This window comes from Jaculus jaculus, chromosome 1 (assembly GCF_020740685.1).
Source record: "Jaculus jaculus isolate mJacJac1 chromosome 1, mJacJac1.mat.Y.cur, whole genome shotgun sequence".
NCBI lineage: Eukaryota > Metazoa > Chordata > Mammalia > Rodentia > Dipodidae > Jaculus > Jaculus jaculus.
Window position 1 is genome coordinate 247842352 of NC_059102.1, and position 17468 is coordinate 247859819.

The 17468-nt window shown below is 45.0% G+C and overlaps 1 protein-coding gene across 1 annotated transcript in view; it reads left to right on the plus strand.

The window, feature by feature from the left end:
• The window catches only part of Kctd19 (potassium channel tetramerization domain containing 19), a 39020-nt gene extending 21557 nt beyond the window's left edge, over window positions 1–17463 (plus strand). The window contains exons 5-16 of the mRNA XM_004661699.3: window positions 1386–1517; window positions 4131–4341; window positions 5383–5543; window positions 8888–8991; window positions 9476–9618; window positions 9808–9891; window positions 10495–10609; window positions 10997–11624; window positions 12259–12450; window positions 12614–12768; window positions 13035–13136; window positions 17350–17463. Coding sequence (XP_004661756.2) covers window positions 1386–1517; window positions 4131–4341; window positions 5383–5543; window positions 8888–8991; window positions 9476–9618; window positions 9808–9891; window positions 10495–10609; window positions 10997–11624; window positions 12259–12450; window positions 12614–12768; window positions 13035–13136; window positions 17350–17463 — 2141 coding nt within the window. The remainder of the gene's footprint in view (window positions 1–1385; window positions 1518–4130; window positions 4342–5382; window positions 5544–8887; window positions 8992–9475; window positions 9619–9807; window positions 9892–10494; window positions 10610–10996; window positions 11625–12258; window positions 12451–12613; window positions 12769–13034; window positions 13137–17349) is intronic.
• Window positions 17464–17468: the final 5 nt, after the last annotated feature.

Consider the following 17468-nt stretch of genomic DNA (forward strand, 5'->3'; position numbering starts at 1 on the left):
GGAGCATGTCTGTGAAGCCTAAGGATCCAGGTTTGATTCTCCAGGTCCTATGTAAACCAGATGCACATGGTGGGCACATGCATCTGGGGTCCATTTGCAGTGGCTAGAGGCCCTGGCACACCCATTCTTTATTTCTCTCTCTTTCCCCTCCCCCCATCTCTAATAAATAAATCTAAAAATTTATTTACTTGCAAACAGGGAGTTGGCGAAAGAAGCGGGGGCATGTCATGGCTTCTTGTCACTACAAATTAACTCCAAATGCATATGCCACTTTGTGCATCTGGCTTTACATGGGTACTGGGAACTGAACCCCGGGCGGCCAAGCTTTGCAAACATATGCCTTTAACCACCAAACCATCTCTGTATGTTTCCATCATTGTTCTAGTCTCAGCACCTCTCACCAATGCACCAAGGAAATAGGATTGTTTCAAAGAATGTTCTTAGCTGATCTCCCTTCCACTATACTCAGAGTACAAGAGGATGAGGTAGATCCCCCAAATCATGTAGCTTGGTCAGCTGAGCTAAGGAGCCATGAGATCTCCCACCCTGCCCCAAAGAGAGCTTTCCTCTTCTATGCCTCAGGCATGAACTCTGCTGGTAATGTGAATTGAATTGCAAAGCTGCTGCTTCTGTCTGAAAAAAATAGCAGTGAACACAAAGTGTCTAAATAGACAGGGAAATAAACACCAAGTTGAACTGAGGATCCAATATTTGGAACCCCACCATTCAGATGGAAAGTCCCCAGGGAAGTTGTCTGTGATGTGCTTCTCAATTGCCAACTTGATTCACACAAGTGTTAGCACTGGCTCCATCTCTGCCTCCACACTGCTACCTAAGCAGGGACAACTTTTAAATCCCACCTGCCAGCCCAGTCTCAGCCAGGCTCCTTCTCTCTGAGCAACAAGAAAACTCCCTCTTGTGGAATGCTCTTGGGTCAAGACGCTCAGGGTAAGTTTTAGGACTGCTGTGTCCGCCAAGAAGGCCTGGCATGGGAGCCTTACGCCAGATGACAAGAGACCATACTATGGACTCAGATAGAGAAAAGCAAAGTAATTTGGGGTCTTTCAGCTTGAAAGCTACAGCCTCAAAACTAAGCAGGTATGTTTAGCTATAAAACCTATAGCCTCAAAGCTGATCAGGCTTGTCTTGGATAAAGTGCAGCACCAAAAGCCTACTAGACCCTGGACCTACATGGTAAGGCAGAAATAGCTTTGTTGCTGGGTGTGGTGGTGAACACACTGGAGGCAGAGGTAGGAGGATCACTGTGAGTTCGAGGCTAGCCTGAGACTACATAGTGAATTCCAGGTCAGCCTGAGCTAGAGTGAGACCTTACCTCAAAAAAAGAAATAACTTTGTTAACTCATGTTGTTTTTCTATTTTTCAAGTGAATTTTCTCCGCTCCCACAAGATTTTACTACCAGATAATTTTTCTAACACAGATGTGTTAGAAGCAGAAGTTGAAATTCTAGAAATCCCTGAACTTACAGAAGCCATACGATTGTACCGGATGAATATAGGTATGTTACCTAGGAATGTTAGCCTGCCCTTGACATTCTTGAATAGTCTGGACTTCATCTGGAGAAGCTAGTAACAAATATCTCTACTTTCTCAGCCACTTTGGACTTTCTTTCTTTCTTTTTTTTTTTTTTTTTTTTGAGGTAGGGTTTCACTCTAGCTCAGGTGGACCTAGAGTTCACTATGTAGTCTCAGGGTGGCCTTGAACTCACAGTGATCCTTCTAACTCTGCCTCCCGAGTGCTGGGACTAAAAGCATGCATCACCACACCCATCTGTTTTTATTTTTCTACTTTGGGCTTTGAGTGGTGGTGAGAGAAGCAGATGTGACTGGCTTAGAATCTGAGAAGATTCTGACAATACTAAAACCATGCATGCCCTCTTTGTCTGGTCAGCACCTCCACCAAAGGTACCTTGGGAGATAGATAGGGCTAAAGGGAGTCCTTCTTACCCTGGAGCAGGAGGAGCCTAGCCTAGGTGGGAAACGAGAGTGGAATGCCCTGGGGAAGAGCTGGGTGTGAAGGCAAGCTTCCCAGGCAGGTGCAGTTTGCCCTGCTGTGGAAATCCTGGGTACCCACCTGTAGCTCCCACCTTTGTCTTCCAGGCACAGCTGGAGAGTATGGGAAATGCTTGGACATATTTCCCATCGTTGCTTTAGTTACCTCACACCCAAATTTCCTTGCTTTCCTCCTTTCCCTCTCTCAATTTTTTTTTTTTTTTTTTTTGCTTGTTTTTCAAGATAGGGTTTCACTCTAGTCCAGGCTGACCTAGAATTCACTCTGTAGTATCTGGCTGGCCTTGAACTCCCAGCAATTCTCCTACCTCCACCTCCTGACCACTAGGATTAAAGATGTGGGCCACCATGCTAGGCCCCTATCTCTTATTCATTGATGTCTTGCTTGTTCCAGATACTTCCTGACCCCTGTGCTCCCTGCTCTGCCTCATTCCAGCTGCTCTTTGTCTTATAGTTTTGATTTGCCTTTCATCATTTCATTCCCTGGCTCCTGAACATCAATGGAAACTATTGGAGCTAATGGAAACTAATGGAACTAGATCCCTCAGGAGCCCCTAACTGGCCTGAGCATGTGTATAAATTCAAATAATAGAGCTGTCAAATAAATCTTTTATAAAGCATCATAATCAGGGGAAATGTCTTTGATAGCCTTGGAGAGGAACAGGGCTGACCTCAAAACGCCAGCCATACCTAGCTCTGCAGTTACTGGTACTAAATACCTTGCCCAAAGCACAGAGTCAGGGCTCAGAACACAGTTCATCCACCTGTGGAACGATGGGGTAATTCTGAGGATTGGAGAAAAGCCATGAAAATCCCCAAGCACACAGCTGTAATACCAGCACTTGGAAGGCAGAGGCAATTTGAAGCCAGCCTGAAATACATAGTGAGACCCTGTCTCAAAAAGAAAGAAAGAAAGAAAGAGGGCTGGAGAGATGGCTTAGCTGTTAAGGCGCTTGCCTGCAAAGCCAAAGGACCCAAGTTCAATTCCCCAGGACCCACGTTAGCCAGATGTACAAGGTGGCAAATGCATCTGGAGTTCCTTTGCAGCAGCTAGAGGCCCTGGCTTGTCCATTCTCTTTCTTATCTGCCTTCTTCTCTCAAATAAGTAAATAAAAATAGAAAATATTTTTAGGAAAGAAAGAAATTTGAGGGGCTAGGTGCAACAACTCAGTTGGTAAAGTTCTTACCTTGTAAGCATGAGGATCCCTGAGTTCAAGACCCAGTACCTACATCAAATACTGGGTAAAGTGGTATCTAGGTAGAGAAAGGAAGATCCCTGGGGTTCACTTGCCAGTCTAATCTAATTGGAGAACTCTAGGTCAATGATAGATCCTGTCTCAAAGACACTGGATGGAGCCAGGCATGGTGGTATGCACCTTTAATCCCAGCACTCAGGAGGCTGAGGTAGGAGGATCCCTGTGAGTTCAAGGCCACCCTAAGATTACATAGTGAATTCCAGGTCAGCCTGAGCTAGAGTGAAACGCTACCTCCAAAAACCAAAAATAAAAAGTTGGATGGCACTCTACGTGGGAGGTTGTCTCTGGCTTCTACATACATGTATACATGCACCCTTCCACACATACCTACACACAAATGCACATGCATGCATATGCCACATAACATGTGCAAAAAATATTTTTACTCCCCTGGCAACTTGCCAACTGGCCCCAATGTTGCTATTATGGCAGGATCCTATAGGTTGTACCATATCTTGTGGATTATACCCTGTGCCCACTGCAGGAGAACAAGTCCCATGAGCCATTAACCCAAACACCCAGTGTTGGAACTAATGGAGATTCCTGTAGAGGTTGAGGCCAGATGGCTGCTATGCTGAGATTCCTGAAATTCATATTAGTGATAAAGCAAATGAACACACACAATATATCCACCTTACCTCCCAACAGTTTTGACCTTTAAATGTGACTGGGTCTATAAAAAGTTAATACTAATGCTAAGATGATCCTGATCTGGACTGTACAAGAAAACAACTTCCCATAGGGCAATGTAAGTCCTAACTGGGGCAGCAGACAGAATTGAGAACCAACCTCCAGTTCAGATATGACCAAAATGTGAGCCTAGGAATTGTTTTCTGTCTCGCATAGGTGGCTGTTCCCGGACTGCCTGTCCTCCAACAAGCCCTGGAAAAGGGGGACGTGCAGCAGGCCTGGAGTCTGTGAAGCCATTGTACATGATGGCACTGGGTCTGTTGGTCAAGTACCCAGACTCTGCATTGGGACAGCTCCGCATCCAGAGCACGCTGGATGGAAGCAGATTGTACATCACAGGGAATGGAGTTCTCTTTCAGCATGTCAAGTAAGTCTCTCTCAGGAACCCACCTGGTCCCAGGAAGTTGGGCTTTGCTCTTCTCTGTCAATGACCTACAGCCCTTCCCATGAGTCAAAGGGAAAAAGTGTCTACCTCCACCAGGTTTGGTGCTCTGAGAAGAGGACTGGGGCCAAGGTACAAGTTTAAATGCTTCAGGTTATTTCATGTTTCTGTTTTCTGCCATCCACTTCCTTATGCTAGGTCTGAGGTAACCAGGCTACAATCATACTCTCAGAGGGCTGGGTATCCTGAACAGACCTCTGTGCAAAAGTTTTCTCCAGTCTTGGGAGGCTCTCTAAAGCTCAGAGTGAATTCCTAAGAAGCAAGGCAGGGCAGGCTTCCCAGAGGACATGTTCCCTGACCCTTGCCTTGAGGGATGAGTTCAGAATGTCCCTATTAGTGTCATCACATAGATTACAGTCCTATTCTATAAAAGGTCAAACTAAGGTTCAGACCACTGAAGCATGTTGCAAAATCCAGCAGTACCTAAACTAAAGATATAGCAGATTTTCCTGAATCACTGTGAAAGGATCAGCTAATCTTGAACACTTAACCTAGTTCTGTTGTTTTGGGCTCTTTGGACCTATATTCTCATTTATCTCTCTTATACATGTCTACCTACAATGTCACAGAGCACAAATCTCATTCATGCCTTTGAAGGGAAGGTTGAAGTAAAGAGTTGGGGATGAGACCTCAATTTTTTTCTGGGGTACACAGAGTTGATAACCACCCACAACAGACTATCACGTCATGATTGAGAGGTCTCGGGCAGATATAAGGGGGTAGGAAGAAAGTAGTTAGGCCCTGGCCTGGATTCTGAACCTGAGGCAGGGCCTGGAGAATTGAAATGAATCAATTTAGCAGGCTTTGCCAAAATAGATTAAGCTCAACCTCAACAGGATGAGATCATGTCTAGGCTTACTCTCCCCTTCAAGATGCCACCAGGTAAAATCAAGGAAATCATGCTGATGGTGGAGATACAGGCTGGATTCCCTAGGGTGCAGTGCTAATGCGCTTTCCTCTGGGCAGGAACTGGCTGGGTACTTGCCGGCTACCCCTGACAGAGACCATTTCTGAGGTGTATGAGCTCTGTGCCTTCCTGGACAAGAGGGACATCACCTATGAGCCAATGAAAGTGGCTCTGAAGACTCATCTGGAGCCAAGGACTTTGCCATCTATAGATATACTCGGTAAATTAGGAAAGCTTAAAATGAGCTTCCTGGGGGCTGGAGAGATAGCTTAGTGTGCTGGCCTGCGAAGCTAAGGACCCAGGTTCAGTTCCCCAGATGCACAAGGTGGTGCGTGCATCTGGAGTTCATTGCAGTGGCTAGAGGCCCTGATGCAACCATTCTATATATATCTGCTTCTTTGTCTCTTTCTCTCTCTCTCAAGTAAAAAAAAGTATTTTTTTAAAAAGTTAGTATCAGAGGAGCATCTAATACCTAGAGGAAAGATGAGGATCAGGAACTGTAGGTAGAAGAGGACAGAATGTCACCAACATTTGTGAGTTCTTCCCAAAGAAAGACTTCATGTTAAAGTGCCTTCTTCTCACATCCAAGTCTATAATCTATCTCAGTAGTAAAGATAGGACTGTTACACAGTCTGCGGCTACACAGATCTCCAAGGGTAGGCCAGGAGCCAACCTAAGCTGTGTCATTTGTTTCTTACAGCTGGGCAGGGAGAAATGGCCAATGGGTCCATGCATGAAGTGGAGGCTCAGGAAGGATCTGACTCAAATTACACAATGGTCAAGCCTGGGTTTTCAATGACACCAGATCCAATGTGTTTTTACCAGTTAACAGATTCTTATTAATAAGGGTGTTTTTTTGTTTGTTTATTTGTTTTGTTTTTTGGTTTTCTGAGGTAGGGTCTCATTCTAGCTCAGGCTGACCTGGAATTCACTTTGTAGTCTCAGGGTGGCCTTGAACTCTCGGGGATCCTCCTTCCTCTGCCTCCCAAGTACTGAGATCAAAGGTGTGCACCACCACACCCAGCCCTTAAAAGGTTTTTTTTTTAGTTTAAGTTTAAGCTGTATTATTATCATTCAGCAACATTCAACATTTATTGAGCACCTAGCATATATTAGGACTGGGTGTAGACAGTGGAGGTATAGAAGTGAGCAATACAGACTTAGTCCCTGTCTTCTGGAGTTCATAGTCTAATTCTGTAACCCCTGCCTCTTGGTCACATAATCTAGTTGTGTACCTTTTATTCATCCCAAAGCTTATTATAAACTGGTCCCCAAATGCAGAACAAGAACCACATATAGTCACCTCTTCCAGAAAAAGCCTCATGGCTTCATTTTACCAATCCAGAGCCTATTTGTCTTTACAGATATGATGCCTTGAAAAACATATAGGGATTTGATGACCATCAAACCATAAGCATAAAGAGAGGAACTCCTAGTTCCAGCCTGAGTGGCTACACAAAAAACTACATACCCAGGACATAGACAGCCAGAAACCAGAGGCAGCGAGCAGTATATGTGAACAGCCTAGCTTGCTTGAGGGAGGTGATTGTCAAGTAGAGAAGGAGCAGGGCCTTGGGGTTGGAATTCCAAAGGGCTTTCCTCCTTACCTCAAAGTAAACAGCTGACTCTCAAAGCTGCCATTTCAAGCCCACTTAATCCCCCAGGAAGCTGTATGTGAGCAGCAGGGAATCCTGGTGTCAGGGATTTTTGCTTTTCAGAGTAGGCAACACAATATAAATTGATGAAGGTATGGATTCTTACATGCAAACATTTTTTTAAATTTATTTGCAAGGAGAGAGAGGTTGAGGGAGAGGGAGAATCATTAGGACCTCTTGCTACTGCAAATGAACTCCAGATGTATGCAACATTTTATGTATCTGGCTTTACGTGTGTACTAGGACTCAAACCCGGGCCCTAAGACTTTGCAAGCAAGCACCTTCACCACTGAGCCATCTCTCCAACCCCCTCCATGCAAACATTTTTTTTATTTTTAAATTTTTATTAACATTTTCCATGATTATAAAAAAAAATATCCCATGGTAATTCCCTCCCTCCCCCCTGACACTTTCCCCTTTGAAATTCCATTCTCCATCATATTACCTCCCCATCTCAATCATTGTACTTACATATATACAATATCAACCTTTTAAGTACCCTCCTCCCTTCCTTTCTCTTCCCTTTATGTCTCCTTTTTAACTTACTGGCCTCTGCTACTACGTATTTTCCTTCTCACGCAGAAGCCCAGTCATCTGTAGCTAGGATCCACATATGAGAGAGAACATGTGGCACTTGGCTTTCTGGGCCTGGGTTACCTCACTTAGTATAATCCTTTCCAGGTCCATCCATTTTTCTGAAATTTTCATAACTTCATTTTTCTTTACCGCTGAGTAGAACTCCATCTTATAAATGTGCCACATCTTTATTATCCATTCATCAGTTGAGGGACATCTAGGCTGGTTCCATTTCTCAGCTATTATAAATTGAGCAGCAATAAACATGGTTGAACACGTACTTCTAAGGAAATGAGATGAGTCCTTTGGATATATGCTTAGGAGTGCTATAGCTGGGTCATATGGTAGATCAATCTTTAGCTGTTTTAGGAACCTCCACACTGATTTCCACAATGGCTGGACCAGATTGCATTCCCACCAGCAGTGTAGAAGGGTTCCTCTTTTTCCACATCCCCGCCAACATTTATGATCATTTATTTTCATGATGGTGGCCAATCTGACAGGTGTGAAATGGAATCTCAATGTAGTTTTAATCTGCATTTCCCTGATGACTAGTGATGTAGAACATTTTTTTAGATGCTTATATGCCATTCGTATTTCTTCCTTTGAGAATGCTCTATTTAGCTCCATAGACCATTTTTTGATTGGCTTGTTCGATTCCTTATTATTTAACTTTTTGAGTTCTTTGTATATCCTAGATATTAATCCTCTATCAGATATATAGCTGGCGAAGATTTTTTCCCATTCTGTAGGTTGCCTTTTTGCTTTATTCACTGTGTCCTTTGCAGTGCAAAATCTTTGTAATTTCATGAGGTCCCAGTGATTAATCTGTGGTTTTATTGCCTGAGCAATTGGGGTTGTATTCAGAAAGTCTTTGCCAAGACCAATATGTTGAAGGGTTTCCCCTACTTTTTCCTCTAGCAGTTTCAGAGTTTCAGGTCTGATGTTAAGGTCTTTAATCCATTTGGACTTAATTCTTGTGCATGGCGAGAGAGAAGAATCTATTTTCATCCTTCTGCAGATATATATCCAGTTTTCCCAACACCATTTGCTGAAGAGGCTGTTTTTTCTCCAATGAGTATTTTGGGCATTTTTATAGAATATCAGGTGGCTATAGCTACTTGGGCTTACATCTGGGTCCTCTATTCTGTTCCACTGATCTACATGTCTGTTTTTGTGCCAGTACCACGCTGTTTTTGTTATTATGGCTCTGTAGTATAGGTTAAAATCAGGTATGGTGATACCACCAGCCTTTTTTTTTGTCATGCAAACATTTTTGATTGAAGTGTTCTATTAATTTTCCTTCTGGCCATATACTGTTTCTTCTCCTTAGATGAGGAGTGGACACCAGAGATCACTGTATATTCACCCCAACAAATCATCAAGGTCTATGTTGGAAGCCACTGGTATGCAACCACCCTACAGACCCTGATGAAGGTACTGCTAGCACCAGGTTTTCTCTTCCACTTTGGCTTCTCCACCTGAGCTTCTTTGGGACTTATTATCTGACCCTCACAGAACCTCTAGCACTTCTTAGAACAAGGTCCTTCCCTCAGTTCCCCTGACCAGAGTGCTCTTATCTATGAGTGGAACTGGAAAGGAAAGCTTGCTGGGGAGACCTCAGGAACATGGGTAGGGAGAAAACGAGTTCTGAGGGACCTAGACCAAAGAAGGAGGTAGAGTGGGGTTCCTAATATCTCAGGGTAGGCAGAGGTACTACCAAAAGTTGAAGCATAGCTATTGTGTTTCTTCTTGGTTGCTCTGCTCTTCACAGTGGTTCCCTGTGGCCATAGGAAAGGGAGATGGAAATCCCAAAACCTCTGCTCAAGGGTGGTCAGGAAAATGAATTGAAAGGTGACTGATCTGCCCCACACTAAAGACCTATCCCTTGGGACTGATTCTGGTGTTCAACCCCCTCCAGTACCCAGAACTACTGTCCAACCCGCAGAGAGTATACTGGATCACCTACGGACAGACCTTACTTATCCATGGTGATGGCCAAATGTTCCGACACATTCTCAACTTCCTGAGACTTGGAAAACTGTTTTTACCGTCTGAATTTAAGTAAGCAAAACAAAACAGAAAAAGAAAACCATATGATGAAACTACTGAGGGTAATAAAGAGAACCCAAGTTTTTACCCTTCTGGGAGGAGGTTCTATTATTTCCTACAGGGTATTATTGTTCAAGGAAGCTTCTCTGAGCTGCACCCTACCCCAAGCTGCACAGCCTGACATCTCTTTGTTGTTTGCAGAGAATGGCCTCTCTTTTGCCAAGAGGTTGAAGAATATCACATTCCAGCACTCTCAGAAGCCCTTGCACAATGTGAGGCATATAAGTAAGAAAACTTTATTCAGGGCCTATAGAGATGACTCAGTGGTTAAGGTGCTTGCCTGCAAAGCCTAACAACCCAAGTTTGATTCCCCAGTACCCACGTAAAGCCAGAAACACAAAGTGACACATGTGTCTAGAGTTTCTTTGCGGTGGCTAGAGACCCTGGCATGCCCAATCACTCTCGCTTTCTGCTGGGCGTGGTGGTGCACACCTTTAATCCCAGCACTCTGGAGGCAGAGGTAGGAAGATTCCAATGAGTTTGAGTTTAGCCTGAGACTCCATACAGAATTCCAGGTCAGCCTGGGCTAGAGTGAGACCCTACCTCAAAAACCACCCCCCCAAAAAAAATCAACTTAGGATTCCACACTGGGAGTTTGGATCTTGATATTCCTTAGACATACTAACTCCTTCCCACCTGCTAGTGGGACCTGTTCTCCTTGGGTTGAGGGGATAAAATAGACGCAGGATTGGCCAAGCCCTTTAAGCAGTGCCCTCTTCCCTACACTGTTTGTCACTAACCCCCAGCCAAAGGGCAGACCTAACCAGCTAGCTGGTAGGCACTCATGAAAGCTTTTACTCACTAACCAGTCCCTCTTGGTCTCTGTAGGTTATGGACTCAGGAGAAAGAATCTGAAAATGAGGAAGCTTTCCCCATTAGGCAACTGCACGTGGTGACAGAAGGGACAGGGTCAATGGTGGAGCTCAGTAGAGATACCAAGGAAGTAAGCCTCAGTCTTCTTGGTGTTGTCCTCAATACCACAGGGCTCAGGAGACAGGCCTATCTACGGAGGGGTTGGTGAGGTGAAAGAGCAGAGCCTGTAAGGGTTGCTAGTAGAGGAACTGCCTTGTGAACTTGGAAGGAGTCACAGGATTTGCTGGCCATTTGTGACCCACAATGCTGATAATATCTCTTGTTGGAATGTGAGAGTCCCCTGGGCTGGTACCACTCCTTCTCACACTGAGTAAAGCCTCAATGGGTGACCCGTGTCAGGAATAAGATTGTTCTGGGTAAGCAGGTGAAGTCTTGGAGGCCCAGCTTATTAGGTCTTGGGAAAGCTTTGACAACAAAGCACAATAGGCCCAGATCTACTGTGCCCCTTCATCCACAGACCACAGCCTGCATGCCTGTAGACTTCCAAGACTGCAGTGACAGGATTCCATGGAACAAGGCCAAGGGGAACCTGGCCAGGTCCAGCCAGATAGAAGAGGCTGAACAGTACACCCGGACCATACAAGTCTCCCTATGCCGAAATGCCAAGAGGGCAGGCAATCTCAGCACATACTCACACTGCTCTGGCTTGTGTGGCAACCCCAGACACTGGGGGGGCCACTCTGAGAGTCCACCTAAGAAGAAGTGTACCACAATCAACCTCACACAGAAATCTGAAACCAAAGACCCTCCTGTCACTCCCATGCAAAAACTTATCTCCTTAGTGAGGGAATGGGACATGGTCAACTGCAAACAGTGGGAATTCCAGCCACTGACAGCCCCTCGGAGCAGCTCCTTGGAAGAGGCTCCCCTGCATCTCCCCACAGGAAGTGAGGCTGCTTCCCAGCCCAGCACCTCAGCTACTTGGAAAACTCATGCCATAGTCTCAGAGAAGGATCCAGGGCCCCAGCCAGGGACTGAAGCTGCAGTGAAAGACAAGGGCCCAGAGCCAACCTTTAAGCCATATTTCCCCACAAAAAGAGCTGTTACCCTGAAGGACTGGTCCAAGCAGAGACCAAAGGAAAGAGGTGAGTTCTGACCAATTCTTGGCCTGAGATTTATAACAGAAGAAAAACTCCTTGGCTAAGGGCAAGTTAGTGACAAAGATGGACTAAGATCTCCCTCTCAATGATTCTAGCACTGTGCCAGGCAGTGGACAGAAATAACTGGCAAACTGACATGGCTTGAGAAGCCAAGAGATCACTTAATGTGAGGTGATGAGATCAGGAGAAACTAGGAAATAAGAACACACACCAAAACAAACAAACAAAAAAAGACCAGGAATTGGGGAGTCAAGGGCAGAGGGAAAGTCTAAAGTGTTTGTGGAAGCACAAGGTATTGTTCTATCTAGAAGTGAGGCCAAAGACATGAGTTATCAAGATATGTCTTGTGGGTCAAGTTTAGGATGTGGCTCTAGTGAGGTGGGCAGCCCCTAAAGGATTATTATTATTATTTTGAGGTAGGCTCTCACTCTAACCCAGGCTGACCTAGAACTCACTCCGTAGTCCCAGGCTCCCAGGCCCCTGCCAGCCCAAGGTGCAATTTCCAAGAAGCTATAGACTCCTGGGGTGGCTGAATGTATTGCTGTATCCTCAGAAGTCTCTTCTTTGTTTGAGCTCTGAGCCTAACAAGTCTGAGACCTCCCTCCTCTTGTTTTCTCAGAAAACCCTGCCCCTGAGCAGCCTCTGCCTAATGCCTATGGGATGGACAATCCAGGGGCCATCCTGAAAGTGACTCATCCCCCTGTGGTGGGTAGTGATGGCTCCTGCATGTTCTTTGAAGATAGCATCATCTACACTACCCACACGGATAATCTCAGGAATACACCACTCATAGCCAGTCCCCAACCCCGAGGTGAGGCTCTGGAGTCATGCCTGGCCCTGTACTTGCTTATGGAAATGCTCTCTGCCCAGGGTACTTCAGAGTGACCCTTGGGAGGCCTATACCTCCCCGACTCTTGTGGCTACCTCTAAGGCTTTAGTGGTAGCTATGGCCATATCCACTCTCTTTTTCACAGAGGTGACATTCCTGAGTTTCTCTTTATCTTGGGAAGAAATGTTTTATGCACAGAAATGTCACCGCTTCCTGACTGACATCATCCTAGATTCCATCAGACAAAAAGACCCTAAAGCTATCACAGCCAAGGTGGTCTCCTTGGCCAACAGGTTGTGGGTATGTGTGATGAATTCCATGCCCTGGGGCCCCCGTGCTCATTCTCTATCCCCCAGCCCTTGCACAAGTTGTACAAGACAAGAGGACATGAGAAAGAAATCAGGGACAGTGGGTGGCTGGAAAAGCAGACAGGAAGGCAGGCAGTTTCATCTGGATCAAGCTTTGGAGTGTCTGCCCTAAGGGAAACCTCTGCCACCTCTGCTCTACATGTCACTGAGGGATTGGGAGATAGCATGGCCTTGCCTTACTGTGTGTTTTCTTGGCAGATCCTGCACATCAGCCCCAAGCAGTTTGTGGTGGATTTACTGGCCATCACTGGTTTCAAGGATGACCGGCATACCCAGGAGCGACTCTATAGCTGGGTAGAGGTGAGGACCCCAACTATACCCCATGAGGAATAGCAACTCTGTCAATGCCTCACGTAGACAATGTCATGTTTCACAGGGCTCTTCAAAAAGCTAGGCAGGTACAATGTCATTGAACCCTGGTCCCAGGGAAGAAGACATGACAGCTTAAATTAACTGATACTGAGTAGTCAAAAAGCAACATTTGCTGGGCATGATGGCTCACACCTTTAATCCTAGCACTTGGGAGGCCATGCTATGAGTATGAGGCCAGCCTGTGATGACACAGCGAGTTTCAGATCAGCCTGGGCTACGGTGAGACGCTACCTCAAGGACAGAAAAAAAAAAAAAAAGAGCAATATTTAGGCAATTGGTTATTTATTTGAGAGAGAAAGAGAGGGGCAGATAGAGAAAATGGGTGTACAAGTGAACTCCAGATGCATGTACCACGTTGTTCACCTGGCTTACATGGGTATTGGCAAATCGAACCTGTATCCTTAAGCTTCACAGGCACTTCAAAGACTATGGCTTTATCACTAATAACTCTTCAGACAGCACATCATATTAACCCAAGCCTACATACATGGGAGTCAGTCCTTTCCAACTTTCCCTATAGGCCTAGCTGTGATATCACCTTTTTTCTATATTTAAGCTCCTTTAAAGGATTCTAGGGTACTTTTTTACATATTATGTAGATACATGTTCATATGCATGTGTGAAAGTGTGCATGTATATATGTGTGGAGAGGACCAAGGTTCACAGCTGGTGTCTCCCTCTATTGCTGGTCACCTTTTTTTGTTGTTATTGTTGAGGTAGGGTCTTGCTCTAGCCCAGGCTGACCTGAAATTCATTATGTAGTCTCAGGCTAGCCTTGAACTCACAGTGGTTCTCCTATCTCAGCCTCCCAAGTGCTGGGATTAAAGGTGTGTGCCACTATACCCAGCCACCTTATTTTTTAAGTTTTACTTATTTGGATGTGTATATATGCATGTATGCACACATACTAGGATCTCCTGCTGTTGCAAACAAACACCATATACATGTACCAGTTTTATGTCTGGCTTTACATGGATGCTAAGGAATCAAACCCAGGCTGGCAAGCTTTGCAAGCAAATACCTCAACCACTGAATCATCTCCCCAGCCCAGCTATTCACCTTTTTTTTTTTTTAGCGAGAGTGAGAGGAGAGAGAAAAATGGCGCGCCAGGGCCTCAGCCATTGCAATCGAACTCCAGACGCTTGCTTCACCTAGTGCACATGTGTGACCTTGTGCTTACCTCACCTTTGTGTGTCTAGCTTATGTGGGATCTGGAGAGAGACAGAACATGGTCCTTAGGCTTTGTAGGCAAATGCCTAACTGCTAAGCCATCTTTCCAGCCCTGTTCTTTATTTTTTATTTATTTATTTTAGGTAGGATCTCACCCTAGCTCAGGCTGACCTGGAATTCACTATGTAGTCTCAGGGTGGCCTCAAACTCATGGTGATCCTCCTACCTCTGCCTCCCAAGTGCTGGGATTAAAGGTGTGCACGACAACGCCTGGCCATCTTATTTTTTGAGACAAGCTCTTTCTCTGAACCTGGAGCTCACCTATTTGACTAGACTAGGTAGCCAACAAGCCGTAGAGATCTGACTGTCTCCACCTTCCCGCACTGAGATTACAGGCATGTTTTACCATGTCCAGATTTTACAAAGGAGGTGGGAGTCTGAATTCAGGTCCCATGATTGTGTGGCAAGCACTTTACCAATTGAGTTATCTTCCCAACCCTTAAATTTTTTTAAATTAGTGTGGGGCATGGTGGCACAGACCTTTAATCCCAGCTTGGGAGGCAGAGGTAGGAGGACTGCCATGAATTCAAAGCCACCCTGAGACTACAGAGTGAATTCCAGGTCAGCCTGGGCTACAGTGAGACCCTACCTCAAAAAACCAAAACAAAATTTTTAAAATTATTTTTGGCAATTATTTTGGTTTTTGTTTTTTTTTTTCAAGGTAGGGTCTTACTCTACGCCAGGCTGATCGAATATTCACTTGCAGTTTCAGACTGGCCTCAAATTCTGCAATCCTCCTACCTCTGCCCCCTGAGTGCTAAGATCACAGGCATGTGCCACAATACCTGCCTATTTTTGGCAATTTCATATGTATGTATGTATGTATGTATGTATGTATGTATGTATGTGAATGAATGATCATATTCATGCCTTATCTCCGTCCCACTCCTGCTAACCCCTTCTTCACAATTAGTTTTGCTCCCACTTTTAATTAGGGTTGCTTGCTCACTAAAGCAATTTTTTTTTTGAAAGATAAAAATGTTAGCCAGGGACTGGAGAAGTGGCTCAGTGGTTAAGGCACTTGCCTGCAAAGCCTAAGGACCCAGATTCGGTTCTCCAGGTCCCACATAAGCCAGATGCACATGGTGGTTCATGCGTCTGAAGTCCGTTTGTAGTGACTGGAGGCCCTGGTGTACCCATTCTTACTCTCTCCCTTTCTGTGTTTCAAATAAATGAAATAGCTAAATAAAATGTTTAAAACTGTATCTTTAAAAAAAATTGTTAGCCAGGCATGGTGGCACATGTCTTTAATCCCAGTGCTTGGGAGGGAAAGGTAGGAGGATCTCTGTAAGTTTGAGGCCAGCCTGAGACTAATTCTAGGTCAGCCTGGGCTAGAGAGACCCTACCTCGAAAAACCTCCCCCCCAAAAAAAAAAAATTTAAGGGGCTGGAGAGATTGCCTAGTGGTTAAGGTGCTTGCCTGCAAAGCCTAAGAACCCAGGTTCAATTCCCCAGTACCCATGTAAGCCAGATGCACAAAGTGGTGCATGTGTCTGGAATTTGTTTACAGAGGCTAGAGGCTCTGGTGCATCCATTCTCTCGCTCTTTCTGCCTCTTTATCTCTGTCAAATAAATTATTTTTAATGTTTAATATGGGCAAAGAAATGGGCAAGGTTTTGGGTTTTTTTCTTACTGTTGTTTTGTAGTACTGGGGATTGAACTCAGGGCCTCATGCAACCTAGGCAAGCACTCTACCACTGAGCTACACCCCCGGGCCACCACCAGCATTAAAGTTAGAGAAGGCCTTGCTAAGTTGCCTAGGCTGGCCTTGAACTCACTTTGTAGCTCTATCAGGCCTGATCAAAAAGGCTTTTTTTTCCTTAGGATAATTTCAGCATTTTAAACATAAAAATTTAGCTAATTTCTCATTAATCTAACAAGTACATTGTTATAATGCCATTCACTTTAAACACCTAAGTACCCATTAGGTATTAGGTCTCTGGCTTGTCAATTTTTTTTTAATTTTTTTTTTTTTTATTTGAGAGCAACAGACACAGAGAGAAAGACAGATAGAGGGAGAGAGAGAGAATGGGCGCGCCAGGGCTTCCAGCCTCTGCAAATGAACTCCAGATGCGTGCGCCCCCTTGCGCATCTGGCTAACGTGGGACCTGGGGAACCCAGCCTCGAACTGGGGTCCTTAGGCTTCACAGGCAAGCGCTTAACCGCTAAGCCATCTCTCCAGCCCTGGTTTGTCAATTAAAAAAATATATATTTATTTATTTTGAAGCAGAGACAGACAGACAATGGGTATGCCAGGGCAGAGTACCACTGCCTGAACCACTGAGCCATCTCCATAACCCTTGTCTATTTCCTTTTCATATACTTATTTATTTATTTATTTACTAATTTGAGAAAGAGGCAGATAGAGACAGTGAATGGGTGTGCCAGGGCTTCTACTATGCACCACCTTATGCATCTGACTTATAAAGTGGGTACTGAGGAATCGAACCTGGATCCTTAGGCAAGCACATTAACCACTAAGCCATCTCTCCAGCCACCTTGTCTTTTTTCTTTCTTTCTTTCTTTTTTTTTGGTTGTTGTTTTCAAGGTAGGGTTCCAGCTCAGGCTGACCTGAAATTCACTATGTAGTCTCAGGGTGGCCTTGAACTCACTGCAATCTTCCTACCTCTACTGTCTATTTTTTATAAAGGTCAAGTCAACATATGGCTAGAAGGTAGCAATGAATCACAAGAAACATGTCAAGAAATTGTCAGATCCTTTTGCTCAATTCTCTGAAAGCCAGAACCCTGTGAGATGCTTGAGGGCAGAGCTGAGCACTAGAGTGTCAAATGTCCCCTACAATGAGGTTTGCTCTATCCTTGTACCTCACCCAGATAAGGGAGCCCCACTCACATTGAGCTAGGATAGCAACTGGCTAAGAAATAAGACGTAAGGCAGGCTTTTTCTTGCAGCTCACATTGCCTTTCGCCAGAAAATACAGCCGCTGTGTGGATCTGCTCATCCAGAGGGGCCTATCTAGGTCTGTCTCTTACTCTGTCCTGGGCAAGTATTTGCAAGAGGGCTAGAGTGC